Source organism: Gekko japonicus, unplaced genomic scaffold (assembly GCF_001447785.1).
Source record: "Gekko japonicus isolate JY-2015 unplaced genomic scaffold, Gekko_japonicus_V1.1 scaffold91, whole genome shotgun sequence".
In the NCBI taxonomy this organism is placed as follows: domain Eukaryota; kingdom Metazoa; phylum Chordata; class Lepidosauria; order Squamata; family Gekkonidae; genus Gekko; species Gekko japonicus.
In genome coordinates, this window is record NW_015172555.1 from 1,448,013 (window position 1) to 1,471,651 (window position 23,639).

General features: G+C 46.7%; 1 protein-coding gene across 1 annotated transcript in view; it reads right to left on the minus strand.

Annotated features, from left to right (window-relative positions):
- Positions 1–7,196: 7,196 nt before the first annotated feature.
- HS3ST1 (heparan sulfate-glucosamine 3-sulfotransferase 1) overlaps positions 7,197–23,639 on the minus strand; it is a 31,510-nt gene continuing 15,067 nt past the window's right edge. Inside the window, exon 2 of the mRNA XM_015421181.1 lies at positions 7,197–8,495. Coding sequence (XP_015276667.1) covers positions 7,432–8,367 — 936 coding nt within the window. The 5' untranslated portion in view covers positions 8,368–8,495 and the 3' untranslated portion in view covers positions 7,197–7,431. The remainder of the gene's footprint in view (positions 8,496–23,639) is intronic.

The window sequence follows — 23,639 nt, forward strand, 5'->3', positions numbered from 1 at the left end:
GAGTGGAGCTCCGGCAGTAAGGAGCTCAGGGGGCGGGCACATGCAACAAGCCCCGCCCCCTGCTCCCAGCAGCCCTCAGTCGTGCCATGAGAAACAAGAAGCAGCCAGGTGTTGCAGAGCCTCCCCCCAGCCCGCCTTCAGGTACAAGCTCTCCCTCCTCTGTGAGAACAGATCTGCACTCCCCCCCCCCAATATCTAGCAATCCAACACAGTCCAGTGGAGCCTGAGCGGTGTGTGTTGCCTTCTGACACACTTCCGGTGATATGCAAATAAGTTATGCTAATGAGTTATGCTAATGAGCTCCTCCATCTCTTTTTCTACGAAATGACCCCTGCCCGAAGGTATGTAGGTCCCTGACGGTTAAGGGCCTTAAAGGTCAGAACCAAGACCTTGAACTTGATCTAGTGCTCCACAGGAAGCCAGTGCAGTTCATGCAGCACTGGCTGTATATATGCTGTCCAAGGGGTCCCAGTAAGAACCCACATTCTGGATCAGTTGGAGCTTTCAGGTCACGTGCAAGGGTAGGCCCATGTACAGCAAATTACAGTAGTCTATCCTGGAGGTGAACATTGCGTGGATCACCAGGGCTAGGTCAAGACAAGACAGGTAGGGAGCCAGTTGCCTAACCTGGTGCAGTTGGAGACATGCCAGCCTGGCAACCTTTGCAACCTGGGCCTCCATAGACAAGGAGGAGTCCAGAGTCACACCCAGGCTCTTGACGATCTGTGCTGGCGACAGAGGCACACCCTCAAAAGTCGGGAGTTGACAACCCAACCAAGCCCACCCCCCCAGCCACAGGACCTCCATCTTAACTGGATTCAGTTTCAGCTGACTGTCCTTTAACCACCTCTACAGCCTCCGAACCCTTGGCTAGATTCCCAGGAATGGTAGTCAGCCCATCAACAGAAACAGCTGGGTGTCATCAGCATCTTGATGGCACCCGAGCCCCAAACTCCACACTACCTGGGCGAGGGGGCGCATGTAGATGTTCAATAACATCAGGGAGAGAAGTGTCCCCTGAGGGACCCCACATTCAACCGAGAACCTTGGGGACACTGTCCCTCCCAGCACCACCCTCTGTCCCCAACCGTGAAGGAATGAGGTAAACCTCATACAAGTGTATGCTTTGTCCACGCCACTGGGAATTCTGGCAAATGCAAGGTTCTGGCGGCACATACAGGACCTACACACAAGTGCGTGTTCCATAGGCTTTTGTTTCACAACTTGTACTGAATGCATGTGGACGCAGGGACTGAGTCAGCAGATATCATCCCCCTTCCCCCTCCCTACATGCATTCACACTCCCCGGATAATATCTCATGACCAGTGTTCCCTCTAAGCTGAGTTAGTGTGAGCTAGCTCACAGTTTTTTAACCTCCAGCTCAGACATCTTTGTCTCAGCTCGGGAAGGATGGCTCCAGAGCAAACTAATTTATGCAGCAGTCACTCGCTCACAACTTTAATGCCAGTAGCTCACACAGTAGAATTTTTGCTCACAAGACTCCACAGCTTAGAGGGAGCATTGCTCATGACCTTCTATATATTAACTATCAGTTTACATGCAAAATGTATATCCTCCCTTTCCATCCAACAGGAATCCTCCATCTCCCTACAAGGATAGTGCTGCCAACCTCCAGGTGGGCCCTGGAGATCTGCTATTACAATGGATCTCCTGACAATAGAGATCAATTCCCTGGGATAAAATGGCTGCTCTGGAGGGTGGGCTCTATGGCACTGCACCCTGATGAGGCCCCTCCCCTCCCCAAACCCCGCCCCCTCAGGCTCCACTCCCCAAATCTCCCAACCCAGAATTGGCAACTCTATACAATGCACATCTAGTTGGATGTTCCCAGGGCGCACCCAGAGGTGCCAGCCTCCAAGTGGGACCTGGGGGTCCCCCCAGAACTACAGCTCATCTCCAGACTACAGAGATCTGTTCCCCTGGAGAAGATGGATGTTTTGGAGGGGATGGATTCTAGGGCATTGGACTCTACTGGAGTTCTTCCCTTCCCCATGAAGCCACCATGTAGGCGATGAGTAGAAAAAAATCTGAGGCTGTTTCCATTCTCTCAGCAAATTCTCCATAACAATGCCAAGGTTATCTACCTGCATGTACAGTCAGAAGCAGACCTTTACAAACAGGCCTCCTCCGAAAGAAGTGGCTGAGAGGGCATGCAAATGGGCCCACGCCAGTACATCTGCATTCTGGCTTTTTAAAAAAAGATGAATGCATAGCACGAGAAGACAATGAACAAAATGTTCCAGATTGGGGGGGAGGGGAGATTTGTGTACTTCGGTGGAGGCACGTAGGATGGAGGAGTAAAATATCGTCTATCCTCCAAAAGAGTCAGTGGCAGCTCGTCACTTAAACTGGATAAACTAAAAGGATGCAGGCAACATTATCAAGTGGAGTGTGGGGTAAACCTGGCCCCTGCCACCAGAGGTCCTGCTTGCCTGGTGGAAAACAGTTTTTGCCCACACCATTGTTGTTGGGTACTGGCTGCTTATTTTGTGCCGATCTTGGGATTGGCTTCTATTTGCAATGGCTTTAGTGCTTCACATACACAGTCTCTTTCTGAGTTCCATGGTTTTATCATGCTGAGAGTTGGGGGGCTTCCTCTTGCATATGCAGATGTTCAAAAGCGACCAGAGAGTCCCTTGAATGGCCCACTGTCGGTAGGACAACGTGAAATACTTCGTGAAGTACCATAAAGCTCCTTAGGAACCCCTTAAACACATTCTGAAAACTCCAGAAACTCCCTGGATTTCAACCAGGACACACTGTTAGACAGTAGGGAGCAGAAATGGATGAAATCTCCGATGACTTAGGCTGTGGTGACACGGCAAGCTTATCCTGATTTGTTCCCACTATAGATTTGTTTGGGAATATTTTTTCCGGGTTGGGATGACCACACATCCCTCCCTGAACCACCTGCATTGCGCAACAAGGCTCCGGGCACCGTTGAGATAGCTGCGCCGCCGCTTGGGTGGCATGGCTTTTTTTAAAAATTGGCTTTGCGCATGCGCATAGACACATGGCTGAATCACCGCTCCCAGTGAGACTCGCCATACTCCCTTGTTCTTGCAGGTTCCCCTCCCCAAACAGCAAACAAAATTAACCGGCAACGTACAACTGAGCGCTGGAGTCTATACGTGTGCTTGAATGTTTATACATTGAATTTATTCAGCACAGGATTGCTCATGCACACAACGATGGAAGCGTGTAAAAAAACAAAAACCATTGCTAAAGGGTGTTCAGATGACCTAACTGTGATCACTGGAAGAAATGGCTGTCCAGATTGGCGAAATCGCGGGTTCAAAGCACAAATATCCAGAAAGTACTTGATTTTCCAGGTGTAGGAAAACTCGCTAGGGAACTGGGAGGATTGTGCGAGTGAGCCCACTTTGGTGTGGGAGATGGAGGCGGGCGTCTGCTCAGCAATTCCAAATGCGAGAGGGAACAGCAATGAAACCCGATCAAAATAACCGTGTGACCACAGCCTTAGGATGGGACTCCTCAGCTATCCAAATTTATTAGTATGATTTTTTTTCCAGAGTCCGATTAGAAAATGCTGATGCCTTTGTGCTCCTAATTTCAGGCATGTGTTAGGATCTGAATCCTCCTCTACACCTCTCACAAACCACCACACCTTCACAATCCTCTGTGCTCTGCCCTACTGATCCCTCTCATTGAGAATTTACCTGGTGGTGATATTCCTAGTGGACTTTCTGTGAGGCCTTCTGCTGCCCCTTGCTGCTGTGGCAACTCCCCAGATGCCAGGAACCCTGCGTTTAAAAAGTCCTTCATGCTCTGGAAAACGACATACCCCAGGTTTCCTCTGAGACTTCTCTGGCACTTTGGGAAAGGTCAGTAGAAAGTAGAACAGGGCAGGAGGAACTGTAATCGATTACAAATGAGGTCTTTAGAAGGGGAGTATTAGGAGTGGCTGAATTATGGTGGGATTGCTGCCACTTGACCAAGGAGCCGTGGGTGACCCTAGCCAAGGCCTGGATTATGAAGCACTTTTCACCCACTGGACCTTCTCTCCTTCATTTGTTCACTGTGCCTTCCTGTCGATTGAGGCACAGTACCTACTTATCACGCCCCATTTCTGAAGTGTTTCCAAGAGATTCCGTGGTGCACAGGCCCACAAAAGTACTGCAGCCACTTCAAAGATGCTCAGCGTCAGTCTCCAGCAATAAGACTAGCACATACGGTGCATTACCGTGCTAGAAAAAAATCATTAGAAGTGGCAGGGTAGTTTCTTTGCAATCCAGATGTTCACACAAGTGCACAAGCACCATCCCCGTTGCCAACTGGAGGGGAGACTCCTGTGCCGGTCACACTCCCTACAATCAATGATGCTAATATTCTGACATGTACTGCCTTCACTGTGTTTTATGACCTCACTGCTACATGATGACCCAAAAGGTGAAACTTCTTTGGCTCATGAGCCAAATCCGGCCCACACATCTATGGTATCTAGGGTTGTCAAGTCGGGATTGGGAAATTTGGGGAGATTTGGGGGTGGAGTTTTAGGGTATCAGTCCACCCTCCAAAACAACCATTTTCTCCAGGGGAACTAATCTCTGTGAGTCCACCAGGGGTGGGGGATCCCCTGCTCTCTAGTGCCAATCAGCTGGCTGGCAGGAAGACTTAGCTGGGGAGGGGGGCTAGGGTGGCAATACAGTGGCCTCACTGGCGATGCAGTGACATCACTTCCAATGTGCACCAGAGGATGGCACCAGCTAGTCAGGGGCTTCACAGTGCCCAGTCTTCCTGGGGGGAGTGCTCTCAGTCTTGCTAGGTGTTCTCACCCCTGTCTTTTAATGCCAAAATCTCTTTCTCAGAAGCAAGGGCTGCACTAGCAGCAGCCGTCGAAAAGCACTTGGCACAACAGACCTGCTAACTGAAGACCGCTTGCAGTGGCTTGGCACAGCCTTTCTGCTTGATGAAAGAGACGGCTTTGACAGGCCACTTAACAGGCACCTGGGACTATGTCATCCACTGCCAGGTACCACGCGTGGCATTTTTGTGGTGCAGTTTAATCGTTGTAAATCATTTTAGGACCAATTTTGTCTGAAAGCCAGAATATAAATACACCAAATAAATCAGTTGTCCTGCTTGCACTGCTAGAGGCTGTCAACTTTACTATAAAGTGAGACCCCTCACAAGAGGACTTAGGTATGTAGCGAAATGCCTTTCTGGCCCCTGGACCACTGTCCACACAACTGAGAAACTTCCAGGAATACAGTGTCAGCTACGCTGCCATTAGGATTATGGGTTCCAGTTCACTGGCTTGACCTGTGTACCAGCCAGGCCCGCATTCCATTCCCCTTGGCGCCTCTGCTCCTTATCTCTGACCTTGTAGCTCCCTCACTTGTGTAGTGTCTTCCCATATTTCAATCGTGGGACCACTTTCGTTTCCTCGCCAACACACCAACGGTTCTTCCCGCCTGCAGGAGAGTACCTAATTGGCCCATCGATTGGGGGGGGGCCTTTTTAGTATACTATAAACAGTGAATATGTTTATGCTACCATAGTTCTCACAATAAAGTAAAACCTTCTTGGAAGTGTGTGCTAAGTGACTGACTGTGGGTCCTGACATACAGAAGCTGGACATCCCAGATGTAGACCAGTTCTCAACTACTATTAGCTTTCTGGTTACTCTTCCCTGAGAACGTGTCACCATGATGCCAATGTGATTTAGTGTGGTCTAAGAGACCCGGGTTCAAATTCCCATTCTGCCACGGAAGCCTGCTGGACGACCTTGGGCCAGTCACATCCTCTTCAGCCTGATCTACTTCATAGGGTTGTTGTGAGGATAAAAACAGAGAAGAGGAGAATGACGTCTGCCACTTTGGGTCCCCACAGGGGATGAAGGCAGGGTATGCATTTAAAAAATGCCATTGTTTGATGACATCCCAGACGAAGGCATGATGGAAACAACGCATAGTATGGAACCCCTCCGTTATCCAGACCAAGGTCCGTCCACAGTCCTGTGGACTGATGGCAGATATCCTATCACTCCTTTTACATAAAGGGAAGCTTGGCTGAGTTCTGCTATAGATACAAAATGTGCATTTGTGTAATACACCACAACTTTTTTTGAGGTTCACACACACACACACACACACACACGGACACGAAATCAAAAAGTCACTTTGAGGTCCATGACTCCAAATCCAAAATCCAGGGGAGGCACCACATTTAGCTGTACAGAATGGAAACCCATCAACCCTGTGAAGAAATTTGCATAGGTACAAACAGTTGGCATCTGAAATCACTCCACTTTCCAATAGATAAGGACAGATGGACTGCCATTCTGGCTGTATCTGAAGCAGTGAGCCAGTGACTCAGGAAAGCTCCTTCCCACCACAAATTTTGTTTGTATTTAAGGGTTATATGTGCATACATTCAGGGTTAGGGTTACATGTGTATTTACATGTGCATCCACAGCAGAATGATGTATTCTAGCTAGCTGCACTAGTAACAGTGTTTTTTCTCCGCACGTTCCGATCTCCTGCCAGAGGCCACCCCAAGCTTGAGCAACAGGCAGACCTCACTCCAGGCAAGCTGGCCAGGTGCTGTCCGAGTCCTAGAAGGGGCAGGTGCACATAGCGAAGTGAAACAAGTCCCAGGGATGGGAGCACACAGTAACCCCCCAAGCCGGCTCCCTGAGAGCGGGAAGGGGTGGGTGTGAGTGGTAGTGGTCTTCTTTCCCCCGAAGCCCAAGATGCCCCGTGACTATGACCGCCCCTTACTCAGTGGCTCCCCTGCTTGTCGGGACCACAGCCCCCTCCTGTTCCCAAAGAAGGCCTAAACTTTTTGCCTTGGCCAGCAGTGAGGTCCATCGGCACACCCTCCTTGTTTAAATGCATTCAGCCAGCTGTCTCTTAAACTAGAAAGTCACATTATGAAAAATTCTGGTGGTGGTGGCAATATGGTACCAAAACAGTGAAAAAATTAATCTCATCAAACCAGTCAAGTGATGTTCCAAACTAAAACCTTAGTCAAAAAGTGTTGTTAGAATAAGCACACTCAACTGAAGACTGCATACTGCTTCAGAAAGGTCTTGGAATTTTGGGGGAAGCAGATGATGCATTTTTTTACGATAATGTAATACTGTATATGTATTTTGTATATACACATACACTTAAAAGCCACAATCTCGAGAGACTTTGTTCCACGAAATAGTTTGTTTCTTCATATAGACATAATACACGGTGTTAACAACCATGAAAAACATTACAAAATTTTTTTAACAAGTAGAAAAATATTACTAGTTTATATGGAAATTATTAATCTAATACTGTACTGAAGTAATGTATGGATTTTACAAATAAATTATAGCTTACATGCCCTTCTCTTCTAAATGCACACTGGAGCACCCTGAGCTCCCCAGAACGTCCTCTAACCGACCACCACATCTAGTGCCAATCAAACGTTCTGCCCACAAGCTCAAAAAACTTCCGATTAGGTTCATGAAAATATCCGTGCAGTTTTTCCAGTAAAACCGAATCTACTTTCGGGTGTGCTCTTCCTTTCGACTCATGTAAACACCGGTCCCTACCGCTGTCTCTTAGGCAGTAGAAACCTTTTGTTTTATTGAAGTAAAAGTTTGAAGCATTTATCTGAGGCATCAACTTCAAAAACCTTTCTACCTTTACTATTTCTGGGAAGGGATCTTTGATCAGCTTGTCGCCGTCTACAATGTGAATGTGATCCAGAGGAAAATACTTCAACCAGTTTTGCATGTGAACGTAATACAAGCTCCGGTTTATTGCCTTGTAGTTCACATTGAGTTCTCCATCTTTAACTAGGAACTCTTCGATGGAGGGATATGGCTTACGCTTTTGCATGTGGTTGAAGAACACTTGCGTGTAGTCCGACAACACTCTATCAGTGGGGTCCCGCAAAATAAGCAGCAATCTGATGAGCTTGTTCATGCTATAAACTCTTTCAGGCACTTTAGGGGAGGTGAAATACGCTGGGGTTTTCTCTACCGTTATCTGGTGCGGATAAGAGAACGGCATTTGGTTAGCATACCACTGCAATCCATTTCCAAAATGCTCTTCCCAGTCAAAAAAATGGACTTCACTTTCCGCTGCTGCTATATCTGGATGGAGGCTCAGCATCTCCAGCAGGGCTCTGGTTCCACCTTTCCGGACTCCAATGATGACAGTTTGCGGAAGTTGCTGGAATGTCCCATTTGGGCAGATGGTCTCTTTGAAGTCGCTTTTCTTAAAGGGCTCTTTCTGAGCCGGTTCTGCTGTAGCTTCACCCTTAGAGCTGACAGTTGGTCTTGAAGGCACTGCCTGAGGCTGAACAATAAGCAAGGCTGCTCCCAGCAAAACCACGGCCATGGCGGAGGCCCGGAGTCTTCTGTCACAGAGCCAGCAAACGAGACATGAAGGAAGTGCTGCAATGGGCCCCCTTGGAAGCCGAATGACCTCTTGGAGAGCAAAGGTATCTTCCTTAAGTAGATTATTCACTAGGAATGTAAAAGAAAAGGCAAGTTAGAAATATCACCACAGTTCATGAGTATATAAACACATTTTATGTTGTGTCTATTGTATAAGGATGTCGTTGAACCCCCAAAATGAAAGAGTGTATGAACTTATAATTTTACAACTGCTTACAAATTTTACAATTTCAAGTGAAGATCCCACCCTTATCATCTGCACTCCAACACCCTGATAATTTTTTCCTGACCTGTGAAGTTGGAAATGGTAATTTTGGGCTTCCGGTTTATGGCAACAAGCAGGCAGACACATCTCTTGGACATCCCGGGGATGTAAACTGCACACCAGTGTGTGGGAGGGGGTCCGACAGGTCACAATTCCCCCCCCCCGGAGCTTTGGTAAAAGGCTCCCAGCCAGTGGGCTTTTGAGGGGCGACCTCTTCGATGGCTGAATGCCGGAGAATTGAGGCGCCCCTCCACCCCGAAGGTCCTGCCGCTGAGTGACCGCATGGTACGAGTTCTGCTGACCGGGACAAGCGTTGGAGATCGGGCGAAATAAATGATGACAAGCGAGGCCGAATGGCCAACAATGAACTGTGAGTCGGGTTGAAGCGAGCATGAAGATATAAAAAGAAGCTGCCCCCCCCCAAGAGCTACGGGAAAGCGAGCGGGGGAGGGGTCCCTCCCAAACGCATAGACAGAACACGGACGGAAAGAGGGGGGAGCGGAAAAATAAGTGACGAAGGCTGCGGTCACACGTAACAGAAGCCACACAAGTGAAACGGAAAACAGCCGGAGTTTCTGGGCGCGATCTCACCAGCACATCTGGGAAACGTAGCACTCCCGTGGCTCAACCGAGGCTTCCAGCCGAAACTGCGTGGCAAAAAACTAGTACCTTGGAGGTACTAGTTTCCGGAAACTGCGGGGCAAGGGCGGGCGTCTGATCGCGTTTCTGGTGGCATCCAGTGCCCGCCCATGTCCCCTTGCAAATAAGGTGTGTTTTTTTGTCCAAGTCTCTGTGGATGCGCATGCGCACCCAACGGAGCATGCGCATTTGTCATGTACACAAAAATAAAAAACAGTTTGCTGCGGCGCGCGCTTCTTCGTTGTCCGCCGGCTTGTCCTGTGATCGGCACCTCTCCCTTGCCATGGAACCTCCACGGTACCTCCACAGAACCTCCACAGGAGGTCTGATCACGTAACTGCGCAGTAGTTTGCCCCAGGGCAAACAGCCACGCTTCTCCTCTGCAGTTTCCTGCCCGTGTGACCGGGGCCTAAACTGTTTTAAGAGACTTACCAGAGTGCAGAAAAGCATTCGGGCAAATATCAGAGACTTTAGCAACTTTTCTGAAAAGTAAACAAATCCAAAAAGATGGCGGGGAAGAAACCGGAGAAAGAGAAGCTGTTGAAACCGAAACTAGGGGGCAGTCCTCGAATGGATGAGGCCACTGAGCTCTCAAAACTCTTGGCTGACTCCCTGCGCCCCCTGCTGGATGAGATCACTGGTATTAAACAACAACTATCAGTAATTGGGCAGAGTGTGGCAACGCAACAGATGCAACTGACTCAATCCTTAAAAGCAACAGAGCAAATGGGAGAGAAGGTGAAGGAAATGGACGTCACTACTAAAAAAGTTAAGAAAAAGGTGCAAAAGCTGGAAATGAAGCAAGCTACGGAAGAGTCAAAGCTCTTACAGCTACAAATGGATAAAGCAAATTTGGTCCCAGAAGGGGTCAAGGGGTCCCAGAAATTAAAGGAGAGAATCTGAAGCAACGGTTGAGCGAAGCAATAGCCCCAATGACAGATTCAACAGTGGAATACCTTTGCAGTAAAACGGATGTGATCTACAGGTCCTATTCATCATACATCAAGAAAAATAATCTGCCTGGGGAAATAGTGATCAGATTCTCGAAGAGGCATGTGAGAGATGCTATTTTGAAAGCAACTTCGGAAACACCCTTAAAAATTGGGGGCAACAATATTAGGATTTTAAAAGAGATTCCATTTGATATAAGGCAGAAGAGAAAGAACTATAAAGATTTAACCCTTTTCTTACAAACAAATGGTATCAGTTACAGGCGGTTAATCCCAGAAGGCATCATTTTCAAGCTCAACGATAAAAAAGAAAGATTGACTCTGTTTTTAAAACACGTGAATTTCTGTGGACACAGCTTGGGGAACCAGAAGAGGGCAAAGGGGAGGAAGAAAAAAGCAAATCTGATAGCGAGTTGGACTCGGGGTCTTCGGACGAGGACTCCCCCTCTGAAAAGGGGGAGGCTGCCCCCAAAAGCTCATATAAACTGAGGATTAGAAAAGATAAGAATAAATAGGGGCTGAAGGACTTTCATTAGTGCCTGAAAATTTTTTGAAATAACTTGGGGATGCTCTGGGAACCTCTTTAAACAGTTAAAGGGATGGTTAAACGATAATTAATCTAGTAAAAAGGTAAAGGTTCCCTTGCTCGAAAGCCAGTCGAATCAGACTCTAGGGTTGCGGTGCTCATTGCCGTTTCAAAGCTGAAGAGCCAGCGCTGTTGTCAGCAAGCTGCCAAATGTTTTCTACTTTCGATTTCATGCGCATTCCTTTCCTTACGCTTAATTGCTTTGCAGCAGCAAGTGTATCTTTCAAGGCCGCAGGAGGAGAGGCGCTGGATAAGTTGCTTGGGTTATCACACGGAGTTGCCATGGGAAGAGTACCTGTTATGCTTAGTAGTGCCATTAGTTTCTCAGGCCTAATGGCGCGCACGGGAACTCCTGCAATTGGGCCTCACCCGTTTGAACGCACTATAACCTGTTATGCTGTTTGATTCCACGTCATTCCTAACAGTGATCTTGTCAATGCACCTTTCGCTTCAATAAAAGTAAAACCTTTCTATAAGTGTGTACTTCGTTGATGCTGTGGGGACCTGACAGCTGTCTGAAGACATTTCCGTGGTCATGTGGCTGGCATGGCTAAACACCAAGGCGCACGGAACACTGTTACCTTCCCACTGAAGTGGTACCTATTTATCTACTTGCAATTTCTTGCTTTCGAACTGCTAGGTTGGCAGGAGCTGGAACTAAATTCATTGTATTATTAGTAGCTTTTTGAAAATAGCATGGTGATAAGATGATGTATTGATCTCCTACCCTTGGGTTTTTAGTTAGTTGTGGGTGTTTTTTATTTTTTCCCTAGATGGAGTTCCCTTCCCTATATTTTCTGTTGTAGTTTTGTAGTCTGTAAAAAAATCAATAAAAACCTCCCCCCAGGGGAATGGGGGAAAAAAAGGAAATGGTAATTTTGCACACCACCCCCAAGTGTAGTTACTACAACCCCGTTTCCCTTTCCTCTACTACACAGTGGCCCTTCCTGCACTCCCCTTTTAATCCATGCTCACCACGGTGTCCTCCAAGCAATTCTGCACTAAAGAGTTCGGCCTTCTTTTTAATCCAGGTCCCCCCCCCCATTCTGTACTAAAATTGAGTTCAGCCTTCTTTTTATTATGCCCCCCCCCATTCTGCATTACATTACCTCCCTTCAGTGGCCAGCCCAGTTTCATTCTGCTGTTGCCCCAGGTTATTTGCATGCTGTTTTGCTGTGGACTTAAAATTGCCTTGACTTGAACACTGAGAAAATCCAAACTGGCAAGCAAATGTGGAAAGGACCAGTGAAAAGGAGCAGAACGTTACTTATATCCCAGTTAAGGAGCTACACAACTAAAAAAATGGTAAAGGTTCCCTTGCTCGAAAGCCAGTCGAGTCCGACTCTAGGGTTGCGGTGCTCATCTCCGTTTCAAAAGCCGAAGAGCCAGTGCTGTCCGAAGACGTTTCTGTGGTCATGTGGCCGGCATGACTAAACACCAAGGTGCGCAGAACGCTGTTACCTTCCCACCGAAGTGGTACCTATTTATCCACTTGCAATTTCTTGCTTTCAAACTGCTAGGTTGGTAGGAGCTGGAACTAGAGATGGGAGCTCACTCCGTCATGTTTATTTATTTATTTATTTATTATTAAATTTATACCCCGCCCTCCCCCATAGGGCTCAGGGCGGCTTACATGGCAAGAGAACTTGCTAATAAAAACATCAAATAATTTAGTACATTTAAAAAAGAGATGGTAATATAACAGGGGGGGCGGCGGCGGCCCCTAGTCGAAAGCCTGGTGGAAGAGCTCCGTCTTGCAGGCCCTGCGGAACTGCATCAGGTCCCGCAGGGCCCGGATCTCCTCCGGGAGCTCGTTCCACCAGGTGGGGGCCACCACCGAAAAAGCCCTAGCCCTGGTGACGGCCAATTTAGCATCCTTGGGGCCCGGCACAGTTAGAAGGTTTTGGGCCCCAGACCGTAGCACTCTTGGGGGAACATACTGGGAAAGGCAGTCCCTCAGGTAGGCTGGACCCAGACCATGTGGCAACTTGGGTCTCGAACTGCTGAACTACTGACCTTCCACAACCTGCAGTTCAGCGTCTTAACCATTTGAGCCACCCGCAGCTCCAGCTACACAACTACCATCCCTCTAAATCAACAAAGGAAGGGGACTGGAGAGGAGCCAACTGACCATGCAAAGAATCTCAGGCATAGGGCTGCCAGTGCCAAGTCTGGCTCAGGAAATACCTGGAGATTTTTCAGGTAGTGCCCAGCAAGGATATGATGTAACACTGTGACATCGTATCCTGGGTGTCACTTCCAAGTCAAAAGTCAAGGGATGACACATCATGACATCATTGCAAGTCACTCCCCCAAGCCCTACCCCTTCCTGTGATGTCACTTCCTTCTTTCAAACTGATGTGTTCCATTGCCAGTGACAATATAGAGCAAAGACCCTTAACATTCTGAACATTCACCCACATTCAACCCCAAGAAAACTGGGCTGAGATGTAAGCAGTAAACAAATGTTCACATCCACCCCTAATTTATGCAAAGGAACTCCTTCCTTCCTTTTTTTTTTTGAAGTGGCAAAATGCAAGTATTCCTGGAAAGAGCAAAGGCAGAAGACCAACAGTGCCCCCTTCTCTCATTCTGCAACCCCAGCCTCTGGGAAGAGAGGCTTCCCAAAAATGAACAAGAATCTTGTGGCACCTTAAAGACTAGCACAATTTTATTCCAGCATAAGTCTTTGTGGAGTAGAGCTCACCAAAGAAAATTTATACTGGAATAAAATTTTGTTACTCTTTAAGGTTCCATACAACTGTTGATTTTTCCTGAAAACAACCCAAACCACCGTTCTTCTGGAAGTAAGTCCTGCAAGCAGTGTTGCACTGTCTGAAATCAGGACACAAAGATATTCACACACACACACCCAATTCATCACACAGGAAAGTCTTTGCACTCATGGCTACTCTTCCAAGGCAAAGGCTTGGCCCCAGGGGGAGGGGGGAGGATTTTACATAGCTGGATTCCTCCCCTAAAATCCCCGCATGTAGAAAACTAGTATTACAGTGTATCTCGCGCCCCATTTTAAAAGCTTCTTTAAGCACAATTGGGGTTTCTAGGGTCAGGGAGGAATTCACCTTCCCCCTCCTTATGCAAGCCACAGGCAGAAGTTCCTACAGAAAACTAAGATCTTGGAATCGGAGATCTGTTGTTCAGATCATCAAAAGGGACGCGACGGTGCCAAAGTTAAGCACGGTCACGTTGTTCAAATACAATGTCTGTTGAGTTTGGACTCAAACTTTGTTTTAATTTGTAAAAGGTAATTTAAATAATCCTTAATTCTCCCCATCTGAAATGAATGAGAAATAAAAGTGTCTGATTCTCTCTCCTGAGGGGAAGCTGCATGCAATTTTAGCAGCGACCCAAAGTTGTCTTTAGAAATATAGATGTAAGCATAATTTTTTTTAAAAAGGATCAGGTTTCTGCTACACAAAGCCTCTTGCACTGTTTGATTGGCTGTTCTACTCTGTTCATTGCTTTGACCTACTTAAGGCAGACCATAAATAGTATGGATAAATATAAATAAATAAATTTTGCCATCCGTCCATGGAGGAGAACAAAGCCCACCCTCCTCCTCCTTGCTGGCTCAGTGGCTGCAGACCCCCCCCCCCCCCGCACAACAGAGCCCGCTACTAGTAACTCTTACAGTGCCTGTTTCCATGCAATCATCCTTCAAGCAACTCTTCCGCCCAGGGAATTGCAAGTTGTGCATTTCAAAGTTGCATTAAAAGCACCGAGTTCATCATGGAGAGGCCTGTCCCAATCCCTCAGTAACGCAGCAAGTCTGGTGAAGGAGGCTTGTTTTCTGTTTCCAGCTTTAAAAGGCACCCCCACTTGCTCCCCCCCCCAACATGCCATTTGGGGGCTTCTACAGACCCACCTGGCTCAGCTGACAGAGGAAGAAACAGAGCTCAGTGTCACTTGGGTTGCCAGCCTCCAGTTAGCGCAGAAAACCAAGGAGAGAGATCAAGGGATTGAGGTAGAGAGGGAACAAACAACCGTGATGCATTGTGCCAAGAAAAAGTCTTCGCAGACTAGAAAATTCTTTTTCCAATATTCAGTTGACTTGAAGTAATTCAAACGCCATCAAAACCAATGGACCATGCATATTAGATCTCGTTTCATGTATAACTTTCTCAAAGTGGGTAGCGTTGAAATACCTATACACTATCAATCCATTTGGCAGACACTCTAATCATATTGCCTAGTGACACTCACCAAATCCATTCGTGTGATGGATTACACCTGGACATCTCCCACTATTACAGTTGATCTCCAGACGACCAAGATCAGTCCCCCTGGAGAAAAGGGCTGCTTAGGAGGGTGGGCTCTGTGGGGCTGTACTCCGCTGAGATCCCTCCAGTCCCCCAACCCTACTCTCCCCAGGCTCCAGCCCCGAAATCTCCAGATATTTCCCAAGCAATGCTAAGTGTCACCCATCTATTGGTGCCACCTCACTCTGAATTACCGATCTTTTTTTTTTTTTTTTTGGTAAACCAATTTTTTTTTTTCAGGAATACAAAATATAAAAAATTTCTTCGTCTTCTTTGTTATTCAGTTTTTTTGTAATCTTATCCATTTGTGCCATGAACAGAACTTTTTGTATCCATTCTTCAACCTCTGGTACCTTTTCTGTCTTCCAAAACTGAGCATAAATCATTCTCGCTGTCACTATCAGGTACCAGAGTAAAGTTTTTTTAGTCGTATTGACTTCTTCCATTTTGAGTCCCAAAAGCAGAATTTCCGGTGCTTTTTTAAAAGAACATTTCAGTATTTTTTGCATTTCATTGTGGACTTTTGTCCAAAAGTCTACAGCTTTCTCACAAGTCCACCACATATGATAAAATGAGCCCTCATGCCTCTTACATTTCCAGCATTTGTTTGACATATTTTGATTCATATTTGCAATCTTCTTAGGTGTCATGTACCACCTATACATCATCTTATAACAATTTTCTTTAACATTAGTACATGTCGAGATCTTAATAGAGTTTTTCCACAAATATTCCCAAGTTTCCATATCTACTTCCTTATTCATATTAATAGCCCATTTTAACATTTGTTCTTTAACAGTTTCATCTTCAGTATACCATTTTAACAACACCTTATACATTTTAGAAATATTTTTTCCTCCTCCACTCTCCCATACCTTTTCAATTTCATTTTTTTCCTCTCTAAAACCATAGTTTTTTTTGTCAGATCTAAAAAGATCATAAATCTGCATATATTTCAACCACTCATATTCATATTCAATTTCATTCTGCTTTTTCATTACCCACTCTGTTCCCTCTTTTTTAATTAAATCTCTATATGGCAACCAGTCTCTACCTCGCTGTCTTGAGTAAGATATCAACACTTCTACTGGTACAATCCACAATGGTCTTAAGTCACTCTGGTACTTCTTATATCTTGTCCATACCATATACAAAGCTTTTCTCACCAAGTGAAGTTTAAAAAAACTGTCCATTTTTATCTTGTCATACCATAAATATGCATGCCAGCCAAATCTACAATCATGCCCTTCCAACCCCAACAATCTGTCATTTTCAAGCTTCACCCATTGATCCATCCATGTTAGACAAACCGCTTCATAATATAGTCTAAGATTTGGCATTTGTAGACCTCCTCTTTCTTTGGCATCACAAAGTATTTTCATTTTGATCCTTGGTTTCTTGCCTGCCCAAACAAATTTTGACAACTCTTGTTGCCACTTGGCCAACAAATCCGTTTTATGCAGAATTGGTATTGTTTGGAACAGGAACATCAAACGTGGTAGGACATTCATTTTTATAACTGATATTCTTCCCATCAGTGATAAGTTCATTTTATCCCATTTCTTAAAATCTTGAGTCAGCTTAGTCCATAATTTCTCATAATTATTCTTATATAGGTCTATATTTTTTGCCGTTAATTCAATTCCAAGGTATTTTGTTTTTTTAACTACTTCACATTGTACCAGTTCTTGTAGTTCCACTTGTTTTTGTTTGATCATATTTTTACATATAAGTTTTGTTTTATTCTTATTTACGTAAAAGCCGGCCAATTCTCCAAACTCCTTTATTTTTTGAAAAAGCAATGTCAATTTTTCTGTTGGGTTTTCCACCATAAACATTACATCGTCTGCAAATGCTCGATATTTGACACTCTGAATTACCGATCTGATTCATGTAATGTTAAACAACAGCAGGAGGGTCGAGGGAGACATCTGTGGGCTCTCGCAGCAAAAAGGCAATGGGGTTGAGCGGCAGTCGCCTGCACTTACCCTCTATACCCAGCCAGCCAAGTACAGATGCGGTGCCCCCCCAACTCCCAACCCAGCCAACCTCTCCAGAAGGATACCGTGGTCAACATCGAAAGCCGCCAAGCAACCCAAGAGTATCAACAGGGGTGCACTCCCCATCACTCTCCCTGCAAAGTTAATCAGGCTGACTAAAGCGGGTTCTGTCCCAAACCCAGACAGAATCTGGACTGAAATGGGTCTAGATAATCTGTCTCATGCAACACCATCTGAGGCTGCGTAGCAACCACCTGCTCGGACACCATGCCCAATGATGGAATGGTGGCCACCAGGTGGTAGTTACCCAAGAACACTTGGGTCCAGAGACAACTCGTATAGGAGTGCACAACTGCCCCTTCCAAAGCAGTTAGAACCACATCCTCCCTCAGAGAGGCATTTATTATTTCCTGGATCTCTTAGACCAGCCCAACCAGGCTTAATTGTATCAGCCAGGAGGGGCACGGGGCAAGTCTAGATCCTTCGCTCAACAGAGGTAAAAGTGAGGAGTCTCAAATTAACATTTTACTTACTGGGCATTCAAAATTAACAATGTACAAATAAAAACAGACGTTCTTCAAAAGCCCTCCATTTCCCATCATGGCAGCTATTGAAGATCAGAGTCAACAGACTGGAAATCCTAAAAGCCAGCAAACACCAAACTTCCCTTCAACCCAGTATAGGTGGGTCCTCCTGCCTTTTTTTTTTTTTTTTGGTACCACTTAAAGTCTGGTGCCCTGGGTGATTGCCCAGTAGAGCTGCCAACCTTCAGATGGCACCTGGAGATCTCCCGCTATTACAGCTGATCTCCAGTCTCCAGATGACTGAGATCAGTTCCCCTGGAGAAAATGGCTGCTTTGGAGCATGCTGTCGGCTACGCTGCCATTGTAAACGGGGGGAGGTAGGAGGCTGCTGGGTGAACATCTTCAACGTTCATTTCTTTCGCCGTGTCTTGTCTCTTAGCCAGGGCTCGTGACCTTGATACATTGCTCCTCTCGCTCTGCTGGGAAGGTGACCCCGTTAGTTTAGGCGCGCTGCAGTTCATCCTCTGATTGGCCCGATTCCACCAGGGGACCCCACTTTGAATCCTGTATAACTTCCCACTTTCCCGCCTGTGGAGTTAGATCTAACACAGAATGTAGGCACAGATGACCTGCCTTTACTGTACTCAATAAACTTGATCCTTCTGAAGGAATGCTGTTGAGACTGATTGTTGTGGGACTCTGACACATGCTGTATATATTATTATACTCAGCTGTCTCACCCCACCCCAAATTGGCCCAGCTTCCCCAGGCTCCACCCACAAAATCTCCAGGTATTTCCCAACCCAGATGTGGTAGCCCTATTGCCTAGGTTTGCCTAGTGGTCGGCCCAGCCCTGCACAAGCAGGTTCAGAGACCCTCTCTCCACAAAAGCTCTTCTCTGCGTTTTCTCCTTTCAGCCTAGCCTGGCCCTCCAGTGCTCTGCACCTGTTTGCAGCATGGAGCCCCCCCCCATGGCTCCTCCTCTTCCTTCCACTTGACTTGAATATCACATGACTCCATGTAACATACTTTCAGCTCAATGGATCCCATCCCACGTGGCCACTGAGGTATTAAAGATGGGTCCCAGATCTAGAAATGGTGAAGACCGGTGCCCTCAACTAATTACGCAACTAATCATAAAATCATAGAATGTTAAGAGTTGGAAGGGACCTTGCAGGTCATCTAGTCCAACCCCCTGCACTCTGCAGGAGCAGAGCCGAAAAATAGCTCTACATACCTACAACATATCCGAATGATGGTTGTCCAGCCTCCGCTTGAAAAGCGAAGGAGCATCCACCACCTCCCGAGGAAGTCTGTTCCACAGCTCAACTACTCTTACAGTTAGGAAGTTTCTCCTGATATTTAGCCGGTATCGACTCCCTTGGAATTTCCACCCATTAGATCTAGTTTTGCAATCTGGAGGAAGAGCGAATAGATCTGCTTCATCTTCTATATGACAGCCCTTCAGATACTTGAAGACTGCAATCATGTCCTCTCTAAACCTTATCTTTCCCAGGCTAAACATACCCAACTCTCTCAGCCTTTCCTCATAAGACTTGGACTCCAACCCTCTCACCATCCTGGTTGCCCTCTTCTGGACACGCCTGAGCTTGCCAGCATCCTTCCTAAAATGTGGTGCCCAAAACAGGACACAGGACTCCAGGTGAGGCCTGACCATAGCAGAATAGAGCAGAACTACCACCTTCCATGATCTGGACACAATGCTTCTGTTAATGCATCTAAAATGCAGTTCAACTGCATTAAGACATGAGAACCCACTTGCCCTAGGGTCCCCAACCTTTTTGAGCCTGTGGGTACATCTGGAATTCTGACACGACATGATGGGCAAAGCAAGAAAATGGCTGCCACGGGAGGCACACAACGATGGCCACGGCTTAACTTCAGCTACGCAGTGCAGATCCTTGTGCTGTGGGGGCAGCTGCTGCAAAGGCAACCTTTAAAAATATCTGCACAGCCGATCAAATCTCCAAGGGCCGATCAGAAGCCTCACTGGGCAGAAGCCCTACCTGACCCCCAGGGCCGGTTCACCCGCTAGGCGAACTAGGCGTTCACCTAGAGCGCGCCGGCCCTTAGGCTCCTTGCTGCCCTGCACCGTGCAGCCATCGCCACCATCCTCACCTTGCCTCAACAAGCTCTGCTCGGCTCAGGCTGCTCCGCTCACCCTGTCACCGCCGTCCCTGCCCTTCCTCCTCTTCAGAGCTGCTCTGAGGGACGCTGCGTGTGGCGCGCTGCTTTCCCACCTTCTTTGCGCTTCTCAGAGGGAACGATGACACAGAGGCCCCCTTCCCTCCCACTTCCGAGGGGGCCCCCCTTTTTGGCGCGCCTCTGGCAAGAGACACATTTCTCGCCTGGCCGCCATGGATCTCGAAGCAGCCGGGCTTCCTCCTCACACGTGCTGGGAGTTCCTTGTGTCTGCGGCCCCTTCAGGAGGAGAGCGAGCAGCAGGGCGCCTTCCTTCCTTCCCTCCCAGGGAAGAGAGACTGCCCGGAGGTTGGAGGGGGTTGCTGGGCACCTGGAAGTAGCTGGCGGGGGAGAGAACGAGGGAAGGGTACCGAAGGTGCTTAAGGTGAAGTAGCAAGCCCTGGAGAGTGCAGCTGGGGGAGGGGGGTCTGTGGGTTGCTGCCATGGTAGAAGAGCGAGATTTGAGACCAACCTTAGAGACCAACAAGATTTTCAGGGTTAAGCTTCCAGAGTCAATGCTCCATTGGTGGTGGTGAGCGCGCATGCCTGAAGGTGGGTCCACGACAGAACTAAAAGGCAGGCGGACTGGCAGGGAGTGTAGATTCAGGTGGGGTAGCTGTGTCTGCAGAAGCAGAACAAAGTTGGAGTCCAGTGGCCCCTTTAAGACCAACAAAGTGGCCCCTTTAAGACTCCGGGAGCAAAGTCCTGTGTGGGATTACTCCCGAGCAGCCCCACTGAACAGCCTGGCTGAAGTCCAGTCTGGGAGCTGGAAACAGGATGGGAAGCATTCAGATTTATGTCTCACACTGAAAGGGTTAAAGAGGCAAAGTTGTTTGCTAGAGGGGCTGAGCACGGAGGGGGGCCTAAAAGAAGAAAGGCTCTGGGGGGGGGAGCCTTTGAATTGCCGAAGAGAGGGAGAGCTTCTCATCCCCAGGAGCAGGGAAAAGCCTTACAGCCAGATGCAGGGAAGGTTTACTTGCAAGTTGGGGGGGCATAAGGTATTAGATCTTGGAAGAGCAGCATGCCTCCGACAGCATTGGAGATGCTGCTATCAATGGTAGGATTGTCAACTCCTGGATGGCAAATCCCTGGACATTTTGCAGGAGGGCGGGGGACTCAGTGGACTAAAATACCACAGAGCCTACCCTCCAAAGCAGGTCCCCCCCCATCTCTGTACTCTAACGATCAGTTATAATTCTAGGAGATTTCCAGGCCCCACCTGAAGACTGGCAACCCTACTAGGTGTCAGTTTCAGTGGGGAATTTCAGACAGGCGATAGATTCCGGAAGGGAACCAGTTCTCAAACGGGTTCTGGTCTGTCAGTTCAGACAGAACACGTTTGAGAACCGGTTCCCTTCCGGAATCTATCTGCCATTTCATACACAAACGCTTCAGTCCCGTTTAGGAACCGGGACTGAAGCGTTTTACCTGTCATCCACTTCCAAGTGGTCTCCAGTGCCCTCTCTCAGTTCCGATACGCTTTCCCCCCTGCCTTTTTTCACCCGCGCGGGTGATCTCCGGCTGTTGGGTTTTTTTGAACGTTTGATTTATAGCGTTATAGTACGGAATAGCATTATATCAATCCCATTGGAATGTATGGAGTGTTTTGTTATACTGCTATAGTGCTATAAATAGAACGTTTTAAAAAAACTGATCACCCGCGCGGGAGGAAAACAGCGGGAAAACAAAGCGGTGCAAGTCTGAAATGCTTAACCGCTTCTGATCTGGCTCATTACCGGTAGGGGCAAGCCCTGTGTGAAATGGCAGCCCTGTACCGGTTCACTTCAAAACGGATGACTGCCAGCTTGAAACCGGGTGAAACTGGGTAATGTGAAATTCTCCAGTGTCTTCAACTACAAGAAAAAACATTAGTGGATGAAACTGGATTGTGTGGGGAAAAACCCTCTTAAATCATTCAGATTTTCTCACAGTTTTTTAGCCTCCGGCTCACATATTTCTGTCTTAGCTCAGGAAGGAGGGCTCCAGAGCAAACTAATTTATGCAGTAGCCAAATCACTTGCTCACAACTTTAATGCCAGTAGCTCACAAAGTAGAATTTTTGCTCACAAGACTCCACAGCTTGGAGGGAGTATTGTGCTTCCAATATTAAAAAGTGCTGTCAATAGGTCAGAGCACAAAAACATATCTTAAAAGCCATTAAAACCAGAATAAAACCATATTGTTTAAAAATGTAAGCCAATTTAAAATTAGCAATTTCAAATTTTGTGTTTTTCATTCTTCCTAAAATTAATTTATGTTTAAAAATTGGGGGGTGCACGGGGGGGGGGCACCAGAAGGTAGCCTCACCTGCTGGCCCCGCCCAGTTCCTGAAACCCTTGGTGGGCACCAGAAGAATTTCCCTCCCCTTCTGGAGGGCTTGAATCTGTTTCTTGACTTGCTTTATTTTAATCGATCCTGGTATTTTATTTCTGCTTACAAATCACTGTAACTAAAGTATTATAAGGGCTACTTTCATTCTCGCTGGTTCTGTGACTTATTTCTGGCCACGACTCCTTATTCATTAGTCTTACTGTTTTACATTTTCTTCCCTGCTTTGATGCGATGGCTGTACAGCCCTGCACGCAACAGAAAAGGAAGAGATAAATTTCTAGAAATTAAAATAAATAGCCCTAGATAGAAATTAAATTTTCAAGAAAGGTGTCAGCTGTGTGGCAGGAATGGCAGAAGGCTGCTTTTTTGTGCCTTGGCATGTTAATCGCACTTCTCTAAGCCCCTCGCTCTGTAGCATAAGTGGCAGAAACAGACAGAAGGATTGCAACTACATTGTGAGAACGACAGTGATCGTACCCTGCCTCACAATCTGACTTTGCAAACATTATTGTTGATATGATTATACTACTTATCCGCCATTTTCCCCTTCAAACCAAAGAACCGTAGCTATCAAATCTGAACATATCTGCACTCCAAGTGAGTACCAGAAAATCGCCCTGACCTGGATGGCCCAGGCTAACCTGATCCCATCAGATCTTGGAAGCTAAGCAGGACTGGCCTTGGTTAGTACTTGGATGGGAGACCACCAAAAGGAAAAGAGGAGTTGCTAGTCGGAGGCAGGCAATGGTAAACCACCTCCACTCATCTCATGCCTTAAACACCTTACAGGATTGCCATAACTTGGCTGCAACTTGATAGTTATTAACACCACTACAACAAAATTACTACTAGTAGCAGTGGATTGGATCCCATGGACGTGTTTCGCTAAATGCGGTCTTATTCTGGTGGAGGTTCCTTGTGCTGTGGCTCCACCATTAGCGGACCCAATTTATTAGATTTTTATTCACTCCAACAAATTAGCAAATTAGAAAAATTACACTCTGGTTAAGTGGTAGTATGAGATATAAGTCGTTTCGTGACCTAGGTGACTACATTTTCTTAATTGGTTCTTTGGCTTCCTCGTATTAATTAGCAAAATAATAGCCACTATTTATTCAGCGTGATTCATTGCAGTCCATGCCACTGCTAGTCAAACTGTCTCGCCCAATGATAATTAACTTTGCAGGAAGGTTGCGGCTAAGAAATACAGTTCTCTCATAAATGTGACCTGAAAGAAGCGCCACGAAGCTTTAATACAATTTAAAAAACATAAAATGGCACAGTTTAAGTCCAGTTTGCTCTAGCTGGCATATTAGAGATTTCTTTTCTAAAAATCAAAGAAGCTGCATGACTGATCTTTGGCAGGATTCTTAATCTCCTTTTATAAGAGCAAGTAACAAAGACAGGAGAAAAAGAAACAAAGACTGTAAGAGTGG